Source organism: Fringilla coelebs (assembly GCF_963513975.1).
Source record: "Fringilla coelebs genome assembly, chromosome: 1".
Lineage (NCBI taxonomy): Eukaryota > Metazoa > Chordata > Aves > Passeriformes > Fringillidae > Fringilla > Fringilla coelebs.
In genome coordinates, this window is record NC_140028.1 from 90413516 (window position 1) to 90436015 (window position 22500).

The 22500-nt window shown below is 41.3% G+C and overlaps 1 protein-coding gene across 2 annotated transcripts in view; it reads right to left on the minus strand.

The window, feature by feature from the left end:
* The window catches only part of JARID2 (jumonji and AT-rich interaction domain containing 2), a 210937-nt gene that overhangs the window by 111526 nt on the left and 76911 nt on the right, over nt 1–22500 (minus strand). For both annotated transcript variants that reach the window (XM_084218428.1, XM_084218429.1), the window contains exon 2: nt 6837–6972. In XM_084218428.1, the coding sequence (XP_084074554.1) occupies nt 6837–6972 (136 nt within the window). The remainder of the gene's footprint in view (nt 1–6836; nt 6973–22500) is intronic.

Here is a 22500-nt window from a genome sequence, read left to right on the forward strand (position 1 = left end):
GTTCCAGTGCCCTCTGGGTCAAAAACCCTTTTCAAATATTCAGCCTAAACCTTCCCTGACACATCTTCAGGCCATTCCCTTGAATTCTGTCACTGGGCACCAGAGAGAAGAGATCAGTGTCTGCTCCTGCTCTTCCCCTCTCGAAGAAGTCCCAGACTGCAATGAGGTCTCCCCTCAGTCTCCCCTATTCCAGGCTGAACAGACCAATTGACCTCAGCTGCTCCTCATATGGCTTCCCCTCAAGGTCCCTCACCATCTTTGTAGTCGTCCTTTGGACTCTTTAACAACTTTATATATTTCTCATATTGTGGCATCCAAAGCTGCGCACAGGACTTGAGCTGAGGCTGCAGCAGTGCAGTGGGACAATCACTTCCCTAGACCAGCTGGCAATGGGTTGATTTTTGTTGTTTGTTTTCAAGAGAAACATAAACCTAACACCTACACTTGTGAAGCACTTTTCAATGAACTTTTAAGCTGAATGTTTTTTTGCTCATATTCCTGGCAACAGTTGTCCCTTCTAGCATCTGAGGTTGTGGTTAGACGAGATGACTGTGCCAGTCCTAAGGCTGTGGTTAGACAAGATGAATGTGCCAGGTCAAGCAGCTTGCTACTATCAAAAGGGATGAGGAGTCTGATTTCCTCCAACTTTCAGTCAAGGTACTCTGCTCCCCCATTTCCACCAAATGAGCACATGGTGCTCACTTAACCTCTTAATGAACATATGTAGTTTATTTAACTAGAAGAAAATTACTTCTTTTTTTAGATATCTTTTTTCTGGGCTAGTTTTCTGCCATGTTAGTACTCTGGACTGGCTGAACTGCACGGGCAGGAAAATGGCAGAGCCAGCAAAAGGCGCAAGGTGAAAGGAGGGGGGCCAGACACATCAGCTACTGCTGAACTCTTTCTCACCTTTCCTCAACTTATTTATTTCAGGCCTACAATAACTCAGTCTGCTACAGATAATACACACACTTCTGCAGATCCCTCATTGCCATTTTCATTTTCTATTACCTATGATTAGCAATACAAAAGGGGGCAAAATCATTTTTAGAATTTGTTTGCCTAGAAATGCACTCAGGAGCAACAGAAGGTGGTCATGAAATAATTTTTTTTAGATGGTCATGAAATAAATTATAAGAAAATTAATTATACAATTTCTCTGTTTCACAGGTTAAAGAAATATCCATCCCTGTTACATTTGAGAGGAAAAAGAATATGGGTGTCCTGTGAAAGAAAATTTTCTATCAGTCTTGCTAAACACTGAAATTTTATTAAGACAGGAGCACAATTTGGATGGACATAATCAAATTCGGTTGACACTACTGAGGGCATAATTTGGCCTGCAATTTTTTTTATAAATGGTGATGATGGAAAAGGCAAAGAAGAACCTGTGTCAGCCAATGAACAAGCAAGTCCCTGGCAGGCTCAAAATTAATGCTATTCTAGAAAACAAAGAAAGGAAAAGAGATTTAGAAAATTTCAATGAAGCCCAACTCAAACATCCTGTTATTTATTTGTTAATCTTTAAATTCACTTGACAGCAAGCGCCAAAGTGAAAGTGATGTTGAGTGCCATGACAAATTTGCTCAAATGCTTATTTTCTGAACCTTTTAGCTGAAAACATCTATATTTAATCACAGTTTTAAACTAGCCAAAAAGACTGTTTACTCTGAATGTAAAGGGAAAACATTGCAAAGTTGAAAGAGGTATTTCGGGTTCTGTAAATGCATTTTTTAAATCCACTTACAGACAAGGGTCTTTGGCACAGTTACAATCTTCTATTAAGCTTAGGAGACAGACAGACATTACCCACTGTCAACAAATGCAATCTCACATCACTGATGGAGTGAAAAGCTCCCTAGACAAACGTTAGCATAAAACCTTCTTGCAGTACTTAATTGCAGCCTTCAGAAATAAGAGAGATGAAGTTATCAGGATATCTGAACCATCACAGTGAATGAAGAGGGCTGTTTTCTTGTTCAAAATTGAAGGCTGAGAAGCGACCCAGCCAGGGAAGGAGACCCACACCGCTCTGGGCACACAGAGGCGCAGCTGAAACAACAGCACTTCCCCCTAAGGGCTGCCGTGTTTTCATCTGCAGGAGTCAGAAGAGATGTGGTCTAAGGGAAGAAAGATATGGTTGCCCAGCTGGCAGCTGCTGCCATCCTCTCTTAGTTAGCTTTTGGCAGATAATCCATGGCACTGAGCTGGAGCACCCGGCTTAGTGGTGTTTAGGCATTTCTACCACATCTGTTGTGATTTTCATGCCACGCCTGGAGTACCATCTACACAGCCAGGGAAAAGAGGTTTCCCCAACAAGCTGAAGTCAGATGAAGACAGTCCCATGCCTCCCTATCACTGGGCACCTTCCTTTTAACATGGTTCACTGGGGAGTATGGACAGAAATCCCCATGCAGTGAGCAGAAAACATTTTAAAATGCATGCATCAATGACAAAAAGAGCTATTTTCAGAATGCACTGCTGCCTGCCCCAGCTGGCTTGAACAGCCAGTGTGGAAGCCAAAGAATGGGAAGAACCCAGGACTCAGAGGCTGGTGCTGCCACTGGGTCTGGCACCACAGTCCCATCAAGAACTGTCTCAGAGACTGCTGCCTCTCAGTGTGGACTTGTGGAAAAAACAACTCTCCAGCAAAAGTCACATGAACTTTCATGTGGGAATGGCTGAGGGCAGAAGCAGACCAGTACAAAGTGCTGCAGTCCCCCATCCCTGGAGATGTTAAAGAAACAACTGGATGTAGTACATACTCCTGGGGTCTAGTTGACAAGGCAGTGTTCAGACAAAGGCTGAAGTCTTTTCTAACCAAAATGATTCTGTGATGGGACAAAGGGGCACCAAAGACTTTATGGTCCAACCACCACCTCCATCCACATGCTGACATGGTTCCCACTCCATTTAAAGAACATACATAAAATAAGTAAGTTCCTTTAATAACCTTAAATGTAAGGTGAAATCTCTCAGAATAGAAGAATTACATGTTTTTACTCATCCCTTTATTTACTTAATGAAGAAGACTTCAACTTCTGCTTTGAATCAAAGCGTTCCCTCACACACATTTAATTTCCTAAACAGATTATGCCTGCTGTGAGCTTAACCTACATGACATGTTTGGAAACTGCCATGACACCTTTCTAGGACAAAGTATAGCTGGTGAAAACAAACTATCTGCTTGAATAATTCTAACGTCTGGTTTGTCATCTCTGTAGATTAACTAACCATCTTAAACAAATAAGGAAACTTAGTCACTTTTTCCATTCAAGAAACGCACTTCTGCATCACAGATTTCTTTATTGCAAGTCTTGAAAAACAGAACTTAAAGTCTAAGGTCATAAAAGTTTGCTTTATGATATAGTCTTTTGAGGGTACCGGATTTACTCTCATCAACAGAATGCAAGCCATTATTACATCTTTCATTGCCTTTTTTATAGCCCTATCTCACATTTTAAGCTGCACATGAAGAAAACAATTTCCCAAAGGATTTCGTTCTCCTTTTAGATGAGGATCTCTGAAAATTGGTATCACTATTCCAAACACCAATCCCTACTCTTAAAATCCTAACGCAAATGACAAGCAGCAGTAATCAAAATCACTAAAGAAATCCCACTGGGTTTTTCCAGCGCATGACCTTGTTTCCATAATCAGAGTTCCAGTATCCCTTTTAGGGCTGCAGAGAATTTCATGACAAGCAGCACAAGCACCTCCTTCAAATTTTATATTCCCAAGGGCTGAAGAGGAACATGTAGGAAAAAAAGGCATGCTGTATGGTGTTGATCTATACTCTGCAAATATCCAGAGTCAACATAAATGCACATGCAATATAACCACTGATACAAGAACCAAAATATACCCACTCGCCTTTCTCTTTAATCGGAGCCACTTAAGTAACAGCGTTTCAGACACAAACTGAAAATGGTAGGCTTATTTGCAGGATAACAAGTAGATTTACTAGTGAGACAGAGACAGCTAAGGTGCTTTCAATACATAAATAAAAATTGAAATTACTTCTGGCAATTTTATTTTAATTTTTATTATTCAGAGGCACAGAAGTTAATTGTCTCTGTGCTACCACCAGCACATCAGAGCTTGCAGAAACTTTAACACAGAAAAGACTTCTGTTAATAGGTTCATCTTCCACATTTAAAATTAATTTGCTTTTCACACTATCAATCAAAGAGGCACCATTATTCTAGCTACCAAATCATTAATGATATTACTGAACTCACCAGATGAAATACAATTGACAATCATTTTCATACAAGTTTAGCTGCAGATTCACAAACACTGGCAAAGGAACTTCTGTAGCATGTTGATCAAACTTCAGCTGCTCCAAATGCATAAAAACTGCTTAAAGACAAGTTGCAAGGAGCTGGGGTACCTTTTAACATCTTCTATTGCTACAAATAAAAACTTTCTACTAAAACTAAGTAGGGATTGTAAGTCTATGAATAAGTAAATGTAAGAAATGGCAGTTCTAAAACTAGCCCAGAGAAAGTCTCTATGCATTACAGATGGTGGCACAAAGGTGAAATCCTGCTACCCAGCTGTTTGCAGTCCCCTCAGCTACTAGAAGCACACAAGACCAATCCATATTCCTGCACAGAGCAGGGAGTTCAGACAGCCTGAATCCCCCTCACACCTTTCCTTTCTGCTTTTGAAAATGGTTACATTTGCCAGATACTGAAAGGTGACCTACTCAATTTTCAACAGTCACATAAATAAATTAATTTAAAAATGGGTCACTCACATAAAATTCTATTTAACCACATGCTACCCTTTGGGGCAACATGCAAAAAACAATGGATGTGGCCCGAAAGGTGAACGAAGGACACATACAAGGAAACATTTTTTCTTCCCAACAGTATGAAATCTCGGATCTAGGACTCATATCCTTAAAAGACTACACATTTCCCTGAATTCAAAATAGCTCAGTAATTTCTCAGCATGACCTGCTTTTTTTCCAGTCCATAGAAACCCAGAGATTTGAAAATATATGGCTACTTTTTTTTTTAATGTAATGAACAAATTGCATTTCCAAATTGATTTTCTTGATGTCACTGCACAACATCAATCCTCCTCCCTTTTGCTCATATTTCTCTGCATAATGAAACATTCTTCTAAATATCAATGGCTAAAAAAAAATGCTTTTGGACAGAGATGTTGAAACAGAGCAATGCCAAGACAGGACTTTTAAAAAATCATCCAGCAAACAGAAAGCAACATGGAATTTCATTCTGGCTCAAATAAAAAACCCCCAACCTTCAAATAACTGGTCATCTGTTTCTGTGAAGGAGAAAAGCTCTGAAGATGTGAGCTCTGCTGGTGCCAGAGGAAGCCAGTGGCATACTCCATGTCTTGTACCCGCATTGACACAGCATTCCCAGCCAACTCACTTTTTATCTAAGCTGCCTTTGGAGAAACTAGACACCATGAAAACCTCAGTCATCCCATAACCTGGCACATCATCAAAGCCTCCTAACACACAATTACTGTGCTTCATGCCTTTGGACTTTTTTCCTTTGACTAAACAAACCCCCACAATGGAATAACAAACTTTCCAAGAGAAATTGTGTTTGACAGAAGATCAATGATGCAGAGGTGTTGGAAGGAAAAAAGCCAATGCTGTTTTGTGTACACCTCCAAGCTTATAAATGGCTTGCTCTTAAACCTAGATGCCCCTTCCCATCAGATCAGCATTTGATATTATTACTGAACTGGGAAGTCTGAGGTCGTCTTTAATCACATTAAGGAGCTTGCAATTTCTTACGCAATACAGTGACTTTATCATGCTGCCTGTAGTTATCCAGCCATTCCCCTAGTTTCTTGCCTTGTCTGCAGTAACACTCAGTGGAATCTGACTCACCATATCAACAACACAAGCTATGTATAAACATGCATAACCTAGCAAGCAAGCACCCAGCTGCTGCTTTAATGCATTAGCACATGTATAGTTATGCACATGCCTAAAAGCATGTGCATAAACCTCCATAAAGAAACAAATAAGCTCTTGTGAGTGAAAACTGTAAGCCTGCCCAGAAATCTGAATCCTGCTAGTCATCACTTTCAAGGCTCAAGCTAGCATGACAAAGCCTTTTCAAGTGAGGGTCTAAGTGAATCTGAAAGAGACACACTTTATATTCACCTCTCAGGATATCACAGATTTTTAAAGCAAGCTTTAAGGGAAGGGGAAGCCACAGATAATAACTGACTAGAGCATTAAAGAAATAAAATTCAATTCCTTTCAAGCTCCTGTCATCTAAGCTTGTCTGCATCTCCTTCTAATACCTTTAAACAACTGCTCTGTGAGCTACTAAACTAGGGGAGTCCGATGCCACACTGCTTGTCTCCTCTCAAACCTTTAACTCTGTATGTGGATCCTGTGCTACTTCACCTGTGGGCTTGGATCACTCCAGAGACACAGATGCTAGCAAGGCAGTTCCTTGCATCTAACTGACAGTATGTAAATTCTAAGTGTACTTCCCCAAGGCAGCTGAAGCCAATCACCTCTAAATGGTTACCTTCTCTGCTGACATACTCAGCACATCAGGAGGCAGACTGACTAGAAGGGCTCCTTTTCTGTGGATTGGCAGCCTGTCTCTGTCCTCCCACCTGCCCTCCACCCTTATCCCCATCTATATCAGTTAGCCAGAAACCAAAACATACAGATTCTTCAACTGAGGCATTTCAAGCATTCCAGAAACAAGTTCCTCTGTGCATATCCAAAGGGCATAGCATATACACCAGATGGTACACTGGTTGCTCTGCCTCCCTGCATGGAAGAAGGACTGAGTCCTTCCAGCAGTACCACAGAGGTGTCTCACCGTTCACTGCCTTGAGGCTCCCGCTAATGCCATCGCTGTGCTGCCGCTTCTGTGCGTTCTTGAACTCCTTCAGTGATAAATAAAGGACCTTCCGCACCACCCTCTCCTCTGACCAGGGAATCCCATCACTGTCATCCTAAAGGAGATGGAAACAGAAAGGAGACATTAGTTGCGTGCACCTGAAAGTAAACAAAAATCCAAACAAAACCAAATAAACCCCAAAGCCTAAGGCTACACAGATTATTTTTAATTCAGTGAAAGACAAAAAAAAAAAACGAAGAAAAACTGAAGAAGAATAGTATGTAAGAAAATGCGACCTGATCAGCTCTAACAGAGAACAGAAACATAACTATTATCAAATCAGAGCATTAGTCCATCTAATCCTTCATTCTGCAAACAGCAGTAGCCATGTACCAGGTGTTACGCAGAAGGTAAAACTTAATTGTTAAAATCCTTATAATGAATGCCTCACAGAGAAATTTATCACAGCCAGGAAGTGTTCTCCCAAGTAATTAAGAGGAGGGAAAAAAAACCCAACAAAACACTAAAATGAATTTTGTAGGAATTGAAGAGGCAAGTTCGGTGAACCAACTTCTCTTGTTGCCATTTTGGCCTTTGTGTCTCAGGTTATTTTTCTTTCTGGTTTTGTGTCTTGCATTAATTGAAGTGTAATAATGAAGTTGTATATTGATAACAATAAAGTTATTCTGAATTTATCTCAGCATAAAGCCAAGTGGAATTTGGCTCATGGGCCATATGTTTTCTATTTTATTTTTAGGAGGCAAATGCTAATTTAGCAAAAGGAATACCAGTCTACATCAAATTTAGTACTCACTTTAGTTAAAACATTAACTCCCTGGAAAAGCATTTCCCTAAAGCCTTTAGCATTCAAATAAATTAAATCAGCAAATTGATATAAATATATAAGTGACATAGGTAAGTCATCATATTTTCATACGCCTCGTAATTGTCTTGGGGTCTTTGGAAATTACTAGTGGAGCATTCTTGCCCTTTTCCTCAGGGGCTACATCATTGCCAAAGGAAAAGATAAACATTTCTAGGCAGACCTTAAATGGTAAGTGTACCACAGCGTACTGTCACTGTCACCTCACACTGAAAACTCCACAATCCCATCAGCAATCCCCACCAGGAGGCAGGAGAGCTTAAGACCATCTATGTGCCAAAGAAAAGACAGACACCGCCAACTTCCAAAAAAATAAGGATCGTTTAGGGTGACCAGAGATAGATTTTTCTTTGCTCCTCTAGTGATATACTGGAATTCAGCTGCTGAATTGTGATCAAAAACATTTCCATCCCTCACCCTCCCCCAAAAAAAATTCTAGGACAAATTACTTGGCATTGGTTAAAAAACAAAACAAAACAAAAAACCCCAACAACAAAAAAAAGCAACACAATGAGTGCAGTGAAAGCAGCCAGCATTTTGGCAGCAGGATGTGCATTTCGCACGAGGGACAAGCTACTACACTTTGAAGAAGGCTGAGCTATGCCCAGAGAGTTTTAGAGTACAGGAAGCTCTGGGCCAAGAAATCAAACTTTGTAACCCAACACCCACAGCAACCAAAAAAAAGACAAAAAAAAAATCTCTCGGCAAGCATTTTAAAAGGAGTAGTACATCCAGTTATTTTGTCAACAAAGGTTTACACAAACAACTCTGGCTTACCATTTTGCTGCCAACACAGCTTCAGCCCTAACCAGAAGCAACGCTAAACAGAGAGGGCTGCAGCCCAGTTTTAACAAAGCTTGGCCAAGGATGCCTTCATTTACATTCCCACCAACAAAGGCCCAATGGGACATCATGCGTTTAGGTTTCACAGGAACTACCTGAGTCCTTAAGGGAGTCAGGCTCAGTTAGGAAACAGTTATAGGCACTTCCAGCCCCTGTCCATGTTATGGACACAGGCCTATGGACACCACTCACTCCCTTCACTGGCATTTGTACTGGAAGCTGCACAAAAACACCCATCAGTTCCTGACCTCCCTGGCTCTTTTACCCCGGTAAAAATCCAGAAAAATAAAATAAAATAAAAAAAAATACCACCACCACCACCAAAAAACTCAAAAGAAATTAAATCCACTCTGTCACAGCATCTCACTGCAAGGAGCACAGGGCAGCATTCACTGCTTCAACAGTGACAGGGTGAAACCTGCCAATAGGACTGGTCTAGGACGGGTCTTTAAATTGGCATCTGCTGAGCACAGGAGCTGTGCCCTGGCACAGGCTGGCTACAGTCCCTCCTGTGGAGGGGAAGGCACCACTGCACACCAGCGGCCTCTGGTCTAGGCCACCTTCCTGTGAACCACCTGGAGTCATCTCCCTCTCGCCAGACAATGTGTGGGTCTCCCCAGGCAAAAGGATACCAAATTTTCTGGCAGCCAAGGCATCTCCTGGTACCAGCAACACGCAGGACATGTTCCCACCAGCCTGGGGGCTGCCTGGGCATTAGTGCCACCAGCCAAAAAAATGGGGGCCAGAAGGTGGGAACTAAGACCTCAGCACCCACCGAAGCAATTTCCCACCACACTCAATTGCTGGAGCTGTAAATCTCCAGATGAACCATACTGGCTTCATCTGCCCCATGCTGCCTCTAGAAATGCACATGGGGAGTCTCTCCCCACCAGCCCAGTTCTGTTCAGGCTGCAGCTCCTGACCTGCGTGCACTGCTCTGCTGTGGGCTTCCCCAGCACACACCACCAAGCTCGAAAAAAAGTCCTCAAGTTCTCCAACCCTGTGTGCTACCCAAGGTCAGCAAAATAAGGGGCTACGCTGCTGCCGACACCTGTATTCACATGGCTCCGTATTGCAGGAGCAATAAAAAGGTTTCACAATCGCCACGTGCATCTTCCCTGGAGCCTATGGCACAAAAGCAGCTGACTCAGAGCCCAGCTGAGCCACCGCTCCAGCTCCTGACACATTTAACCATAATTACATGGGTCACATCGCCTCTGCCTCGTCACACCAGTGGAGGGAAAGCTGTTGTGTGCTTGTGCACCGGCTCTGCACTCACACCACCACCAACTGCAAGAGTTATCTCACTTAGCAAAACATACACACGCCCAAAACTGTTTAGAAATATGGTCAAGTGAAAGGCTTGAGGAATTTAATCTATGTAAGTTCTCAACACCACCCCGCCGCTCCCACCCCCAATCCAAGCTCAAAGGGACTGACTCAATTGCTGCCTTTAAACATTTCCACGGGGAGTAGAGATTTGTTAATAGACGGCTCTCAAGGCTGGCAGAGAGGGGTATAACATCGTCCAACAGCTGGAACTCGATTCAGAAAAATGTAAGACAGAATTAAAGAACAATTTCTGCAACTGTGCAAGTAATTAGCCATTGAAACGACTTATGGGGAACTAATGGATTGTCCAATATTGACTCAGACCCAAAAAAGGACTGAATAACATCTTAAACTGTAGGTTCATCACCACAAGCCCACAACCTTCACTGCAGGTTAGCTGAGATGATTTCTGCCTCCCAATATGACAAGAAGATTATCTTATAAACTCAGAATAAAACTAACTGACGTAAACAACCAGGGAAACCCTGGGGCAGAATAAAGAAACACAACTGCATAATTTCCTATAAATTAAAATTTTAAAAAAAAAAAAAATCACATCACCTCCTTGATTATGCCATTCCAGGGAACCACACATTATACATTTATGTCTGAACTTCAGGGACCATAATACATGTCTAATCAATACATAACGATAATTATATATATATACACATATATATGTGTGTGTGTATATATATATTCACACACATCAATACATAATGTGTCTATATCTGCAAAGAAATCAAAATGTGCACCACCTGTACCTTTCACCATTCACTTTAGGTGCTTGTTCCCTGCAGTCCAGCTGCCTGGTGTGCACATCACCTGCACACAGCCTTCCTAAATTCCTATACTTCAAAAATTCTACTCAAATATTAATTTTTAAAAAGTAGAAGCAAGAGGCAGGCTTTACACCAACTCCTGGGCAGGTGAAACGTCATCCTGAAATCATGAGAGCTGCTGAGCTCCTTGGGCAGCAGCATGACTCAAGCTTCTCCCTTCATTCATTGCAGATACAGCATTCTTCAGCCTGGCCCAGCCTTGCCTTAAGCAAACAGGAGTCATAGTTCACAGGGTAAAACAAAGCTGTAACAAGGGAGAATGCATGCAGCACTCCATGTTATTTGCTTTAATTTTTATGTAAATACTTTTAGTGCTGCGCTTGTTTTATTTGAAAAGTCAGGACTTTGTAAGGTACAAAGATACTCATAAGCATGTGTGTGTTATGACTCAGTGAGGCTGGCATGCTTCCAGCTCTCTCTTTGGGTCTTTCCCAAGCACGCATCTCCTGACCTCATTCTTCATGCCAGGTTGCAAAAAAGCAAAACAACAAAAACACAAGCTCCCTCTTTTTTCTTTTTCCAGCACTGCATCCAACACTTGGTTAAAATCACTGTGGCACCCAATGCCCTAAATGAATATGCTTTCATGGTTCAACAGCCCCCAGAGAGTCTTTCCTGCAGATGTAAGAAGGTCATTTTGAAGCAATGGGAAAAATAAACCACAAGTTTCTACCCTTTCCTCAAGGATATTTTTGAAGGAGAGCTATTTCAAAGGGTGGTTTTTACTGCATTTATAGCAACATAAAAAAATATGCCTTTTGCATGAAAAACAGACAACACATTTTCATAGATCATACAAATTACTTTTCAGCTAAAGGACCAAGATGGAAATGTTTGTTTACTAGATTAAAACTTGCGACAGATTTTTGCCTTTTGGCTGTATATTATTAATGGAAAACAGTAATACCTGTTTTTCTCTAAAAGTCAGACCTAAGAGGAATTGGTGGAAAACCCAGATTCACTTTCAGAGGCTGACAGAGATCCTTCCATGCAGTCTTGGGCGAGTTTCTGCTGCTAACTGTGATTAGCCCTTACTAGCAATTACCTTACTCATTTACAAAGCCTGATTTCTCGGTAAGTGCATGGCACAGAGCGAACCTCATGAGGAAGGGCCAACTCTTACTGCTGTATGAATACACGTACTTCCCCTGCTGCTGCATTAGCAGAAGTCTCCATGGTATCACAAAGTTCCATCAGCCTCCTCAGCACCCCAAATGCACATTGCAGAGGGAAACCCCACTGCTGGCCCACCCTGTAACCTCCCTCTCTGATAACCTGCAGGACCCCCAGGAGGCTGCTCCACCACCAGCAGCAGCAGAAGCTCTCCTCGGCACATCTCCTAGCAATAGTTTGAACTTCCAGGGTAACAATTTGAAACCAGACTGTAATATATTCAACTGAAACTCCATAAATAAAGATTTTTGGCTCCTTCTGGCAGTTATCATGCTGCTTGGACTTCTTACAGCCAAGCAGAGCATGGTGCAAACTAGTTATACTCATATATATCCACAATAATATCCTTGTAGTCTTTCGCTTACTATCAAGGTCCCTCCACTCCTTTCTCTCAGAATAAAGTTCACACTTATTTAATAATAACCTTTTAATCAAGTTTAACTATCCAGAGAGGATGTAGCAGCTTCTCATTTAAAACAAACTGCTTATATTCAGTGAGAAAAAATAAAACCTCATGAATGGCTTAAGTTGATGAAGATTGATACAGCTTGGAGACTTTATAGTGGAGTGACTCATGCCTTCTGGAAAATGTAATCTGTTCTGTCTAGTTTAGGAAAATAGGTCATGTTTTAAAAATGTGCTAACTAACATGAAGAAAGGGGAAATTTCCTTTATTAATGGCTCTGTTTTAGCATTTAAGTTTATCTGGTAATTATAGCTACTTTATCCCCTCGTACTTCCAGAAAACTTCCCCAAAGAACTCACGTTACATTACAGCTCTCAACTTGAAAAACTAATGTTATCACGGCAAAGAAAAAGTGGAAGAAAACAAAAATCTCTCTCCTTCCTGCCTTAGCACTTCTACAGCTTTCATCCCCTGCAATCTCCTATTGGTCTGCACTCTTTCACTGCCTTCTGCTGTACCAAGGACTGCATTTCCTTCTCTCAGATGAATTCTGAAGAGCAGCACGGGAGAGAAATGCTCTGGTTTTTGGGTCACTAAAGGCCTTGGGCACTTTTAAGCCCAGTGAGCTTCAACCTGCTCTTGCAAAAATACATTATGGTAGACTAGTTACAACCAAATCCCCAAATACAAGTAATTTCCAGAACTGAGGCATAAAAATAGTTCTTAAATTTATCTTAGGCCTAATAATGAAATAATTAAGAACAGTTGGTTTGTGTATAAATTGTTTCTTTTACATAAACTGAAGGGGCCTTGATGATGTTTCTGCACCTCTAGAAAACTATTACTCAGTATGAAACTAGTGAAAGCTTACAAGCTGTCAACTGTTTCCCATACTGGTCCACCAAGATAAACACCCAAAAAAAAAGAGGCAAAGCCCAAACAAATCCAGAGTAAGGACAGGCTTAAGTTTTTTAATTTATCAACTTTCAGTACAACTTCAACTCAAACCATCTCACTGATAGCACTGACTCCACAGCTATGACTTTCTCAGGCCAGATTAGAAATCTAAACAATCATTTTGCACCCAAAACATCTGAGCTTTGGGACCTGACATGAACCGAGGGTGGCAGTGTGCTGGTAGAAAGAGGTATGGAGGTGTAAGCTAATTATTCAGACTGAGGGAGTGGTTTTGATAACCAGCTTAATTCACCTGGCACCACATTGGATGCACCTGCTCCAAATCCAATGCTAGCATTAGCTCGTACGTGCCTACTTGACCCGTTTGAGCACAAGAGTGAAAATCTCACCCCAAAACAAGAAAAATTATTGTCTTCATCCAGAACTGCTTCCTTATTCCCAACCACATGACCAAATGGTGACTGCTGCTGGGGCAGAGAAAAAAGTGTAATTGTCCCTTTGCACAGCAACTCACACTCGGAGGGATGCAAGCCCACCACAGCACTGAAACATGACAACCATGGTAAGGGAGGGAATCACAGATGGTATTCAGGAAATGAAAGCAACTCTGTTGTAATGTAACTACTGTGAACCCTAAATATCTCATTGTGTTCTAATGAACCCTACCCACTTTTTAAAAAATGGATTAGGTACTTCATAGAGAAGTGAAAGGGAAATATAAAGGGGTGGCAGGGTATCTGTTGCATGGTCAGGGCCTGCAATGATTCAGGTAGGTCACAGCCTGACAAGGTACAATTTTCTGTCTGGCCATCATTTGTAGACAATTTATGCCTGAGCAAAAGCTCTGACTTGATAACAGGTTCTTACCTGGTGCTCTCTTCAAATGAAGGGAAGACCTCCTAAAAAGTACATTGAATGATCTTTGAAAAGGTATGCTGTATACAAATACATCCCTCCCAGGCAGAAACCAAAATAATTTAAGCATAATTTCCTGTGCTGGTGAACTGGTCTAAATCTTTCTTTAAAGAAAAACAAACAAACCAACCTGATGGGTGATGTTTACACCACACATCTTCACTTCTCTGAAACACCATGAAATAATGTATATTTATCTTTGATTACATAGTACAAAAAAAAAAAATACAGCTGAAATTGGATTAGAAACTTCTGCTGAAAAACAATTTATTGCATAACACAACTCTGACAGCCTGGGTTTCTGGCCACCAACTGAGCCTTTATAAAAATCTGCTGGGCAGCTGCCAAATCAGCTCTTTGAGTCTTGGCATGTCCGACATCTGAGACAGTAGTCAAGGCAGCCACATGTCCCGTGCCATCCACAGCCCCGCGCCTTTACAGTTAAATGGTACCGTCAAAGAACAGAGAAGTATGAACCATTAAACACACAAAGGTAAAAAAATCTCTTGCAGCTGCAGATCTGACAACTCTGATCATGCTGGAGAAGACCAAGAGCCACAACAGGATTTCTTTTTTTTCATGATCTGGTATTAATTTGAACATAAAAGTAGCTTTAAAAAAAAGGGAGAAAGAGAAGCAAGAAAGGTAGCAAACTCCAAAAAAATGTCTATACACCTAGCTGAAAATCACTGCAATTTATAAATTTCACATTCCAAATATTTTTACTCTGCCTCCAGTCCTAATTAAAACTGTTCACCAAGTACACTTCAGATAGACACATAAAACCCTGTACGCAAAGAGTATTCAGCAGCTCAAAATAATTAAATTCAAATATATTCTTTATAATTAATTTCATTTTTATTCAGTTAGTGTTTTACAAAGGTGTTTGAGCTCTAGAATGCAGTCATATGAATACAGTCCAATAAAAAGCATTTTCTGCAGTTTAAATGTCTACTAATAAGACCTACAGATGTCTATGGCTAATCCAATCCTGCTGCATATTGCTAATTATATTAAGACTTTCTTCCACCCTCAACCAGAAAGACTGATCCTCAACTTGAAAAATACTAACCACTTTTGCATGCCAAAATAGTGTATAAGTAGTCGGGAAGAGAGAAAGATAAAACTGGTGTGTGATAAATTTGCCTTCAGTTATTTAGATGGGAATTTAAAGATATCTAATTTTTTGGTGCCTCACAGCATCTGAAAGGTTGGTCAGTGGTATCAACATTTTAGAGAAGGTAAAGACGTGTTTAGCATCTATGCTCACATGTACAACAGGAAGTCAGTGTTTATACCATTTCTTTCCTAGGACTGTGTTACCTGGATGCTAAAGCCTTGTCTATGACACAGGAAAAGATCTGCTCATCTATCTGCTTTCTAGGAGTATAGTACTCTGTGTGTGTGTGTGTCTGTGTGTGTCTGTAGCTGTAAGCAAAAATGTGCATCCGCAAACATAAAACATAGACTGCTCCCTCAGTGAAATAAGTACACCAGCCTAAAGCCTAATAGTTTACATACACTGTTTAATACAGCGTTGCCCACCAGGAACTTGATACCTTCTAGGCTTGAGGCTGCAAGTGAAGGACCCCTTGAAAATGTGGGAAGGACGCCATATCCCTGCTGGATGACCCTGTACTCATCCCCTTTTAAACCTTTCCAGTATGAATGGGTTTCACTGGTTTAAAAGAACCAAAGAGGAAATTTTGGCTCACCTGACTCATTTTGAAGGCACTGTAGCAGCTCATGCCTACATGAGTAGCTCCACCACCAAACCAAAGCCCTGCAAGAGGACCACGGCCAGCAGTGAAGAACGTGGCATTGCCAAAGCTGGGCTGTAGCAAACTCCCCACCAAGTAACTTGCACTGTGATGGACTTGCAAGTTTGCATAAATGTGACCCAAAGCAGGTCTGAGTGATGCAAGGAGTCCCTTGTCTTAGCTTGGAAATGTTTAACTTGATTTCTTCCCCTTTCATGTCAGTCTACAGGATGTCTGTATTTCAGGCAATCATCAGGTTTAAAACCAGATTTAAAGGGGAAAAAAACCCAAACTTGGTCAATCTTTTAACCCAGGGAGGGGTCATGACAGTCAAATATGCTAAACCGACTGCTGGGAAGCCTTAGGATACTGGTGCCTGAATCAAATTTCCTGAGCCTTATGGGGAACCAAATCAGTTGAATTGACACAGGCTCCTGGGATGGACACACCGATATTGTACTAAAGTGCGACGTTGATTTTACTTGATGTACTCAAGTAAAATTTCTTGTACCCAAAAAGGGAGATCTCTATTAGAATAATTTTGTCCTTCTTCATGTTCTCAACTGGAAGACTATCCTTCAAAGCTAGGAGGGAAGTATCGAAGCTGGGAGATGTAAATTAAACCTATACTCTTTGCTTCTAAGCCAATTAAAGGACATGTATGAGGAGACTCTAAAGCTACTCTAAACATATTTTCAGGTCAGTGAAGTTACATCAGTAAATTTTCTGCACACAGATAAGCTATACAAGCAGTGGTCACCTACACTCTAAGGCTTTCCAAAGCTCGCTCTTCAGAATTAAATACATCTGGCTTCCAAAGTATAACCCAGCAAACCAGTCACGAATTTCAGACTGAGCAACACCAAAGTGCTGCTTTGCCACTCGCAAGTTCCATGAGACCTGTTTGGGTTGGCATTCAATCCCCTCATCCCTCCTCCACTCCCTGATCAATGGCAACAGTCAAACTTTACTGGAGATATTAGAAGTACATCAAAGACAACCATTAAGCTTTTAAGTGCACTAATTGACATTTTAGCACTTACAAATCCATCTATGTGTTCTATCACTCAATTTAAAAGACTTGATACCCCGCCTGCAAAGAGTTCCCTGTGTTTTTAGAGGGTAGAGGCGGATTTTCAAAGCAATTTCTTTTCCCTCAGAGAGGATTTTAGAGAATTCAAATTACAAATATAATGCACTTCAAAAAGTAACACATTTCACAAATTTAAGAGCTCTTCCATAAAAGCTGTAAATGGCATCACAGCTATAATCACAGGCTTCTAAGCTCCAATGAATTCTGCAGCTGTTGCAGCACGTTGAAGCCAAATCATTGTTACCTTCTCACCACCACAACTGAAAACCCCAACTATGATATTACTAACTGCATGGTGCTACATGAAAAAGAAGAGGGGGGGAAAGAAACCCCTGCGTGATTTTGCAGCTTCTTTCTTCCTTCACAAAGCCAGCAAAAAACAGATGCTAAAACCATGAGGAACTGCTTTAGGTTTTCCTACAATGACTATCCTACAACATCCAGGGAAGCATTTCAGAACAATTGTCCCCATGGATGCTGTAACATCAGAGGATACAGCAATCCCCTCCCCAGGTATGGCGACTTACAACAGACAAGCCGCTACCCAGGGCCAAGCCCAGCCTCTGATTACAGAAGAGCATCTCAATGACAGCAGGTCTGGACCCTTCTTCTATTACTGTCACATACCAACATGTTCACCTTCTGTTCTGTTAGAGAAATTCTCATTCAGTCCCAATATTTAAGGCAACAAGAAAGATCAAATTAAATTCCCAGGGTTTTAAGCCGTTCAGTTCATTGCTAGATCTATTTTAGGGTCTGAGGCTGCCAGCCACCCCCACAGAATCTGCGCGCTAAACAAGGCTTTTGACAGGCTTGTTTATACCTTCTGCAGCAATCAAAGGCAAAACATTACAAATCAAAGAACCAGGAGACAAATACAGTACTGTGCATACGAGAAACCTCAAAAAGCTAGCCAGCAGCAAACCTGCTGCTCAGCGAGCCCCGCGGAGCAATACGAGATAACACAGGAAAACAGAAATGGATAGTTAAGTAAGAACAGGCTTGTGCTGTACGTATGCAAACATCTGCAGGCAGGACCTCTGAAGCACACATCCATCAAAAGAAGCGGATGCAGAATCACAAGAAAAAGAGTAGGGGAAAAAGTATTCATTTTCTCTAAAAGTACCATGGAGAAAAGCCATAATTTAAGAATTCCAGTTTAAAGACTGCAGGGGACTTTACATTTTTACTGGTACCAGAAAAACAACAAAGAAAAGAAGCAGGCATGGACAATGTACATACAGTATTTCTGTGGCTGGGATTTAAAAGGAAATGGCAAAGGCTGCATTTTGGGGCCTTACACCACACAAGGCAGTTGTCTCCAATCCACATCCTTCCTTAGAGAAAGCAAAATCTCATTTTCCATTCAATTCTTCCCTCTGTGGAACATGTGACATGGATGGAGTCCATTCTACTCAGCAACACACTCACTATGAACTGTACAGGCCATACTTCAACACACCTGCCGCATCAAGGAAGCGTGTAAGATGTATGTTAAAATTACACCCAGAAGAAATTCAGCAGTACACCTTTGCTACTGTGTTCCTTTAAAACTTTCACCTCTTAAACTGCAAGTTCAATGCCAGATTATAAACATCGTAAAAGCTCATAAAATCCAATCATAAACCTGCCAGCTCATTTCAAGATTATTTGCTCTTAGCCTTGCAAAAACATCATAAGCAGTACAAGAATTGCATCATTTCTCTGCAAACTCTCCAACCCGTCATCTGCATCATGCTACGGGATGAACAAGTATTACAGCCTTACCTCAGAGAAAGACCTTTGCAGGTGATTTTCACAAACCATCCACAGCAACATCCCAACATCAGCTTCTGAAGAAATCACCTGCTACTTCACCTTTCTCTTGCATAATCTAGCTTTCAGTGTTACCACCACAACTGATCCAGACATGAAAACCTTCTGCAACTGGAGCAGGCGTAAATACAAAGCTGAGATTTTGGGACAACTCTGTAGGGCTCCATGGAGCAATGCCTACCTCCAGCCCCCCCAAAGACTGAGCCAGACACAACTGCAGCTGCCCAGGGAGTGGGCAGAAGCACCGGCTGATATACATCTCCCCACACATCATCAGCATCAGGTGCTGGTTGTTTGCATTAGCCTGCTGTAGGAGAAGAGGGGGCACTTCATTATGTGGGCTGGATTTCCTGCATGACCAGCCATATCATTTCAACCCTCCCATGGGAAAAGACTGTAGGCTTGATGGAAACTGTCTGCTGCTGTGGAAAATAGTTTAGGGATAGTTTTAATGGAATGAAATTGTCATAGGGGTCTACACAGAGCAAGGCTTATCAAAAACAGGTTTCTGCCAAAACATTGCAGGAACTGGCTCAATTCTAGCTAGCAATACCGCAGTGATGGCTACAAAGGCCATTTGAAATCAACTCTGTGATTTAACTGTACCCACAGTACCAACAATAAAACTCAACCCAAACTTCACACTTATAAGCACACAACAAACCACTTTGGTTTTCAGCTTTGCTCTGGGCTTGCAGAAGGCAAAACAGGGTAGCCAGAAGAGGGAAGGAAAACCATGAAGACTGGATTAGAGCAGCCCTATATTTTTAGGTGTGGATCAGCTCTTGCAGACTCTTGGAAAATGAGGTGGCAACAGAGAATCATCCAGGCAAGTTTAGGAGCTGTGCTTCTATTTATTTTAATTTGCAGTCTGTTGAGTCTACTGTTTTGTTAGCTCACGCAAGAGTAATGGTGGAACTGGAGGCTGAATGCAATTATAGACTAGGCAAAGCAGATATATGCAACCAAAGAGGGAAACTCCTTGGCTACCAGCCTCTGCTCCCATAAAACAAGCAGACCAGCACCATTCCTCTGACACTGTGAGCAGGCAAAAGATTAACCACCTGTAACTTCAGCCCACTGCAATTCCTTATCAAAAGGCCATGACAGATACAAGGAGGAGACACAGAGTAATGATGATTACACTGCATGTTGTGGACAGGCCCAAATTCGGTAGCTCAATTTTCCTACTGGAGCAGTCTCAGACGCATTGGGCACGTGATCACATCCAGTCATATTACGTGAATGCAACACTCTTTGAGAGCAGCAGCTCCAACAGGATGCAGGGATGGAGCTATATGTGCCTTGGGAGAGCAGATCTTGCTGAATCCAAATTAAAATTAAAAAAAATAAAGTGTAGCTTGTTCAAATGCCTTTGCATCGCTGGGTGACCTATTCCTCCCCGTGACTCCTGCATCCTAGCCATTGCAAGTTGCTGCATACAGATGTAGCAGCAATGGTACGGCTTAATCAGTCAATGTTTTCACAACACATATTTCAAATATTAAGCACTTATTGAAGACTTAGAAGTTACTGTGTAAATATTTGTATTATATTATACTGCTAACGCTTCCTCACCAACTGTGGAATTTTAAATCTATCTCGTCTGATAAAGCTTTATTTACATATCACACTGCTCTCGATACTCAACAAAGTGAACTGACTAAATTTACACCAACTCCATTGAAGGAGTACTTGTCAGGAAAGAGCAATTCAATGATTTTCTGTCTCTGTTGTGTGACCAAATTAAACCATAGGCAGTCACATGGCTTGTTTTGGGTTGACGTCAACTGTTTTCACTAGGCAACAATGCTCCCAGGGAAAGCACTGCACAAACGCACCTTACTCTTAAAATCCGATGCAACCAGCACAGTCTACACTGACAGCTATATACTCCCAACACAGAGTCTTTGCTCAAAACCTGGGAATCTGCTGGTGCCCACCGACCTTACATCCACAGCACTGCTGCAGACACTTTAGCCCTCTAAGGCGCTCCCACGATTCTACAATGTCCTCAGGCTCCCAAACAGTCCGGATGGGGAGAAGCAGGATTTCAGCCACCAGTCACACCTGGAGGCAAGTAGATTTTGTCACTTATTTGTTCGGGTCAGATTATCACCTCCTACTATTTTACCAGAGGGGAGGCCATGAGAAGCTGCTAACACTCAGACAAGCAGTTAATACTTGGCAAAACATGATCAACACGCAACTAACAGCAAATGCAAACACCATTATTAGTCCCAAAGTACCTCATGTGGAAGAAATAACAGCCACCAAAATGTGGTGAAGTTTTCTTCTATTCCTGAAAAAGATGACAGATTTAAATGGCCTGGCTTTCCACTCAAGCTTTAGGAAATACTGTGCGAACTCCTTATCCTGTCCCTCCCTTTCTCCCCTACAAAAAAAAACCCCTAAAAAGCAAAAGAAAATTTATGGGACTTCATATCCACTCCGACAGTTGATATCAAGTTGATCATCATATCATCTTTGAAAAACCTGAGTGTCTAAAGCATTCACAGTATTGAAGAAAAACCTGTAGTAGTATAATAATTTGTTTGGTCACTGAATCCAACTTGCAGATTTATTCTTTATTTTACACACTGAAGGAAAATTTACTCTCTGATGAACTTAGCTAAACTTGCACAATCATATGTTGAAAAAGAAAAAAATTTGAGTTGAAGTTGCATGCTACCTTTCAAGAGCTCTGCCAGCTGGAAATATGCCATCAATTGTCTGTTCCCTACGTGACTTGAAAGCAGAGGAGTCTGCTTAATAGAAATTCACTCAATTTCACCTTGTTTACTTCAGGTTTAAGAAAATGGCCAGGAAGAAGATAGGTTAAATATTTTTCCTTTTACGAATATTCTCCTGTCTTTCTTAGTAACAAGTTTTTAGTTTCAGACCAAATTTATGACATTTCTAATCTAAAGTGTTATGGAAATTGGAAGAACAAAGTAGAAAAGGATATATTACAAGAATTTTCCTTAGTTCCAAAATCTGAACATACTAAGAAAAAATAAGTACCAAAAGCATTCTGTATGTACTACCACCAAGCCATGCATTCAGCCACTACATGTGAATTTCTGGTCTGGAAAAACATGCTCTGCTTCCACAGAAAGTCAAAGGCACATATAAACCAATAGTGGAAAGCAACATTTTCTTGTAAGCCAGTTCATCCAAGAAAACCAAAATTCAGTATATGTCACTTTCACAGAAGCCTTTACCCTACCTTTTGCTATGCACAGGAAAGGACAGACAGACTTGCACACAGAGAAGTACATGACACGTGTTGCCCATGAGCTGCTGTGTGTCAAGCCTCAGCCAACAGAACTGAAGCTCTCTGTCGCTCACAGCCCCCTGAGAGTGGGCCAATTCTCTTGCCCCAGCCCACTACAGATAAATAAACAAGGAGCACATTGTACACAGACATCTATCTTTTTTTTTTCTACCTTACCAGTCAAGAAACGCTACTAATACAACAATTACCTAACCATATAAATCTGAGGTTAATAAAAAGACCATGCTTTGAGTGACAATACAGAACTACCACCACAGAACTAACTCTTTTTTCCCTACAAATAAGTGTTATTATTCTGAAATTGAACCCTGAGTGGTGAACTAATAGCTTTCTTTCTTAGATGCTTCAATACATTAAGTGTTTTG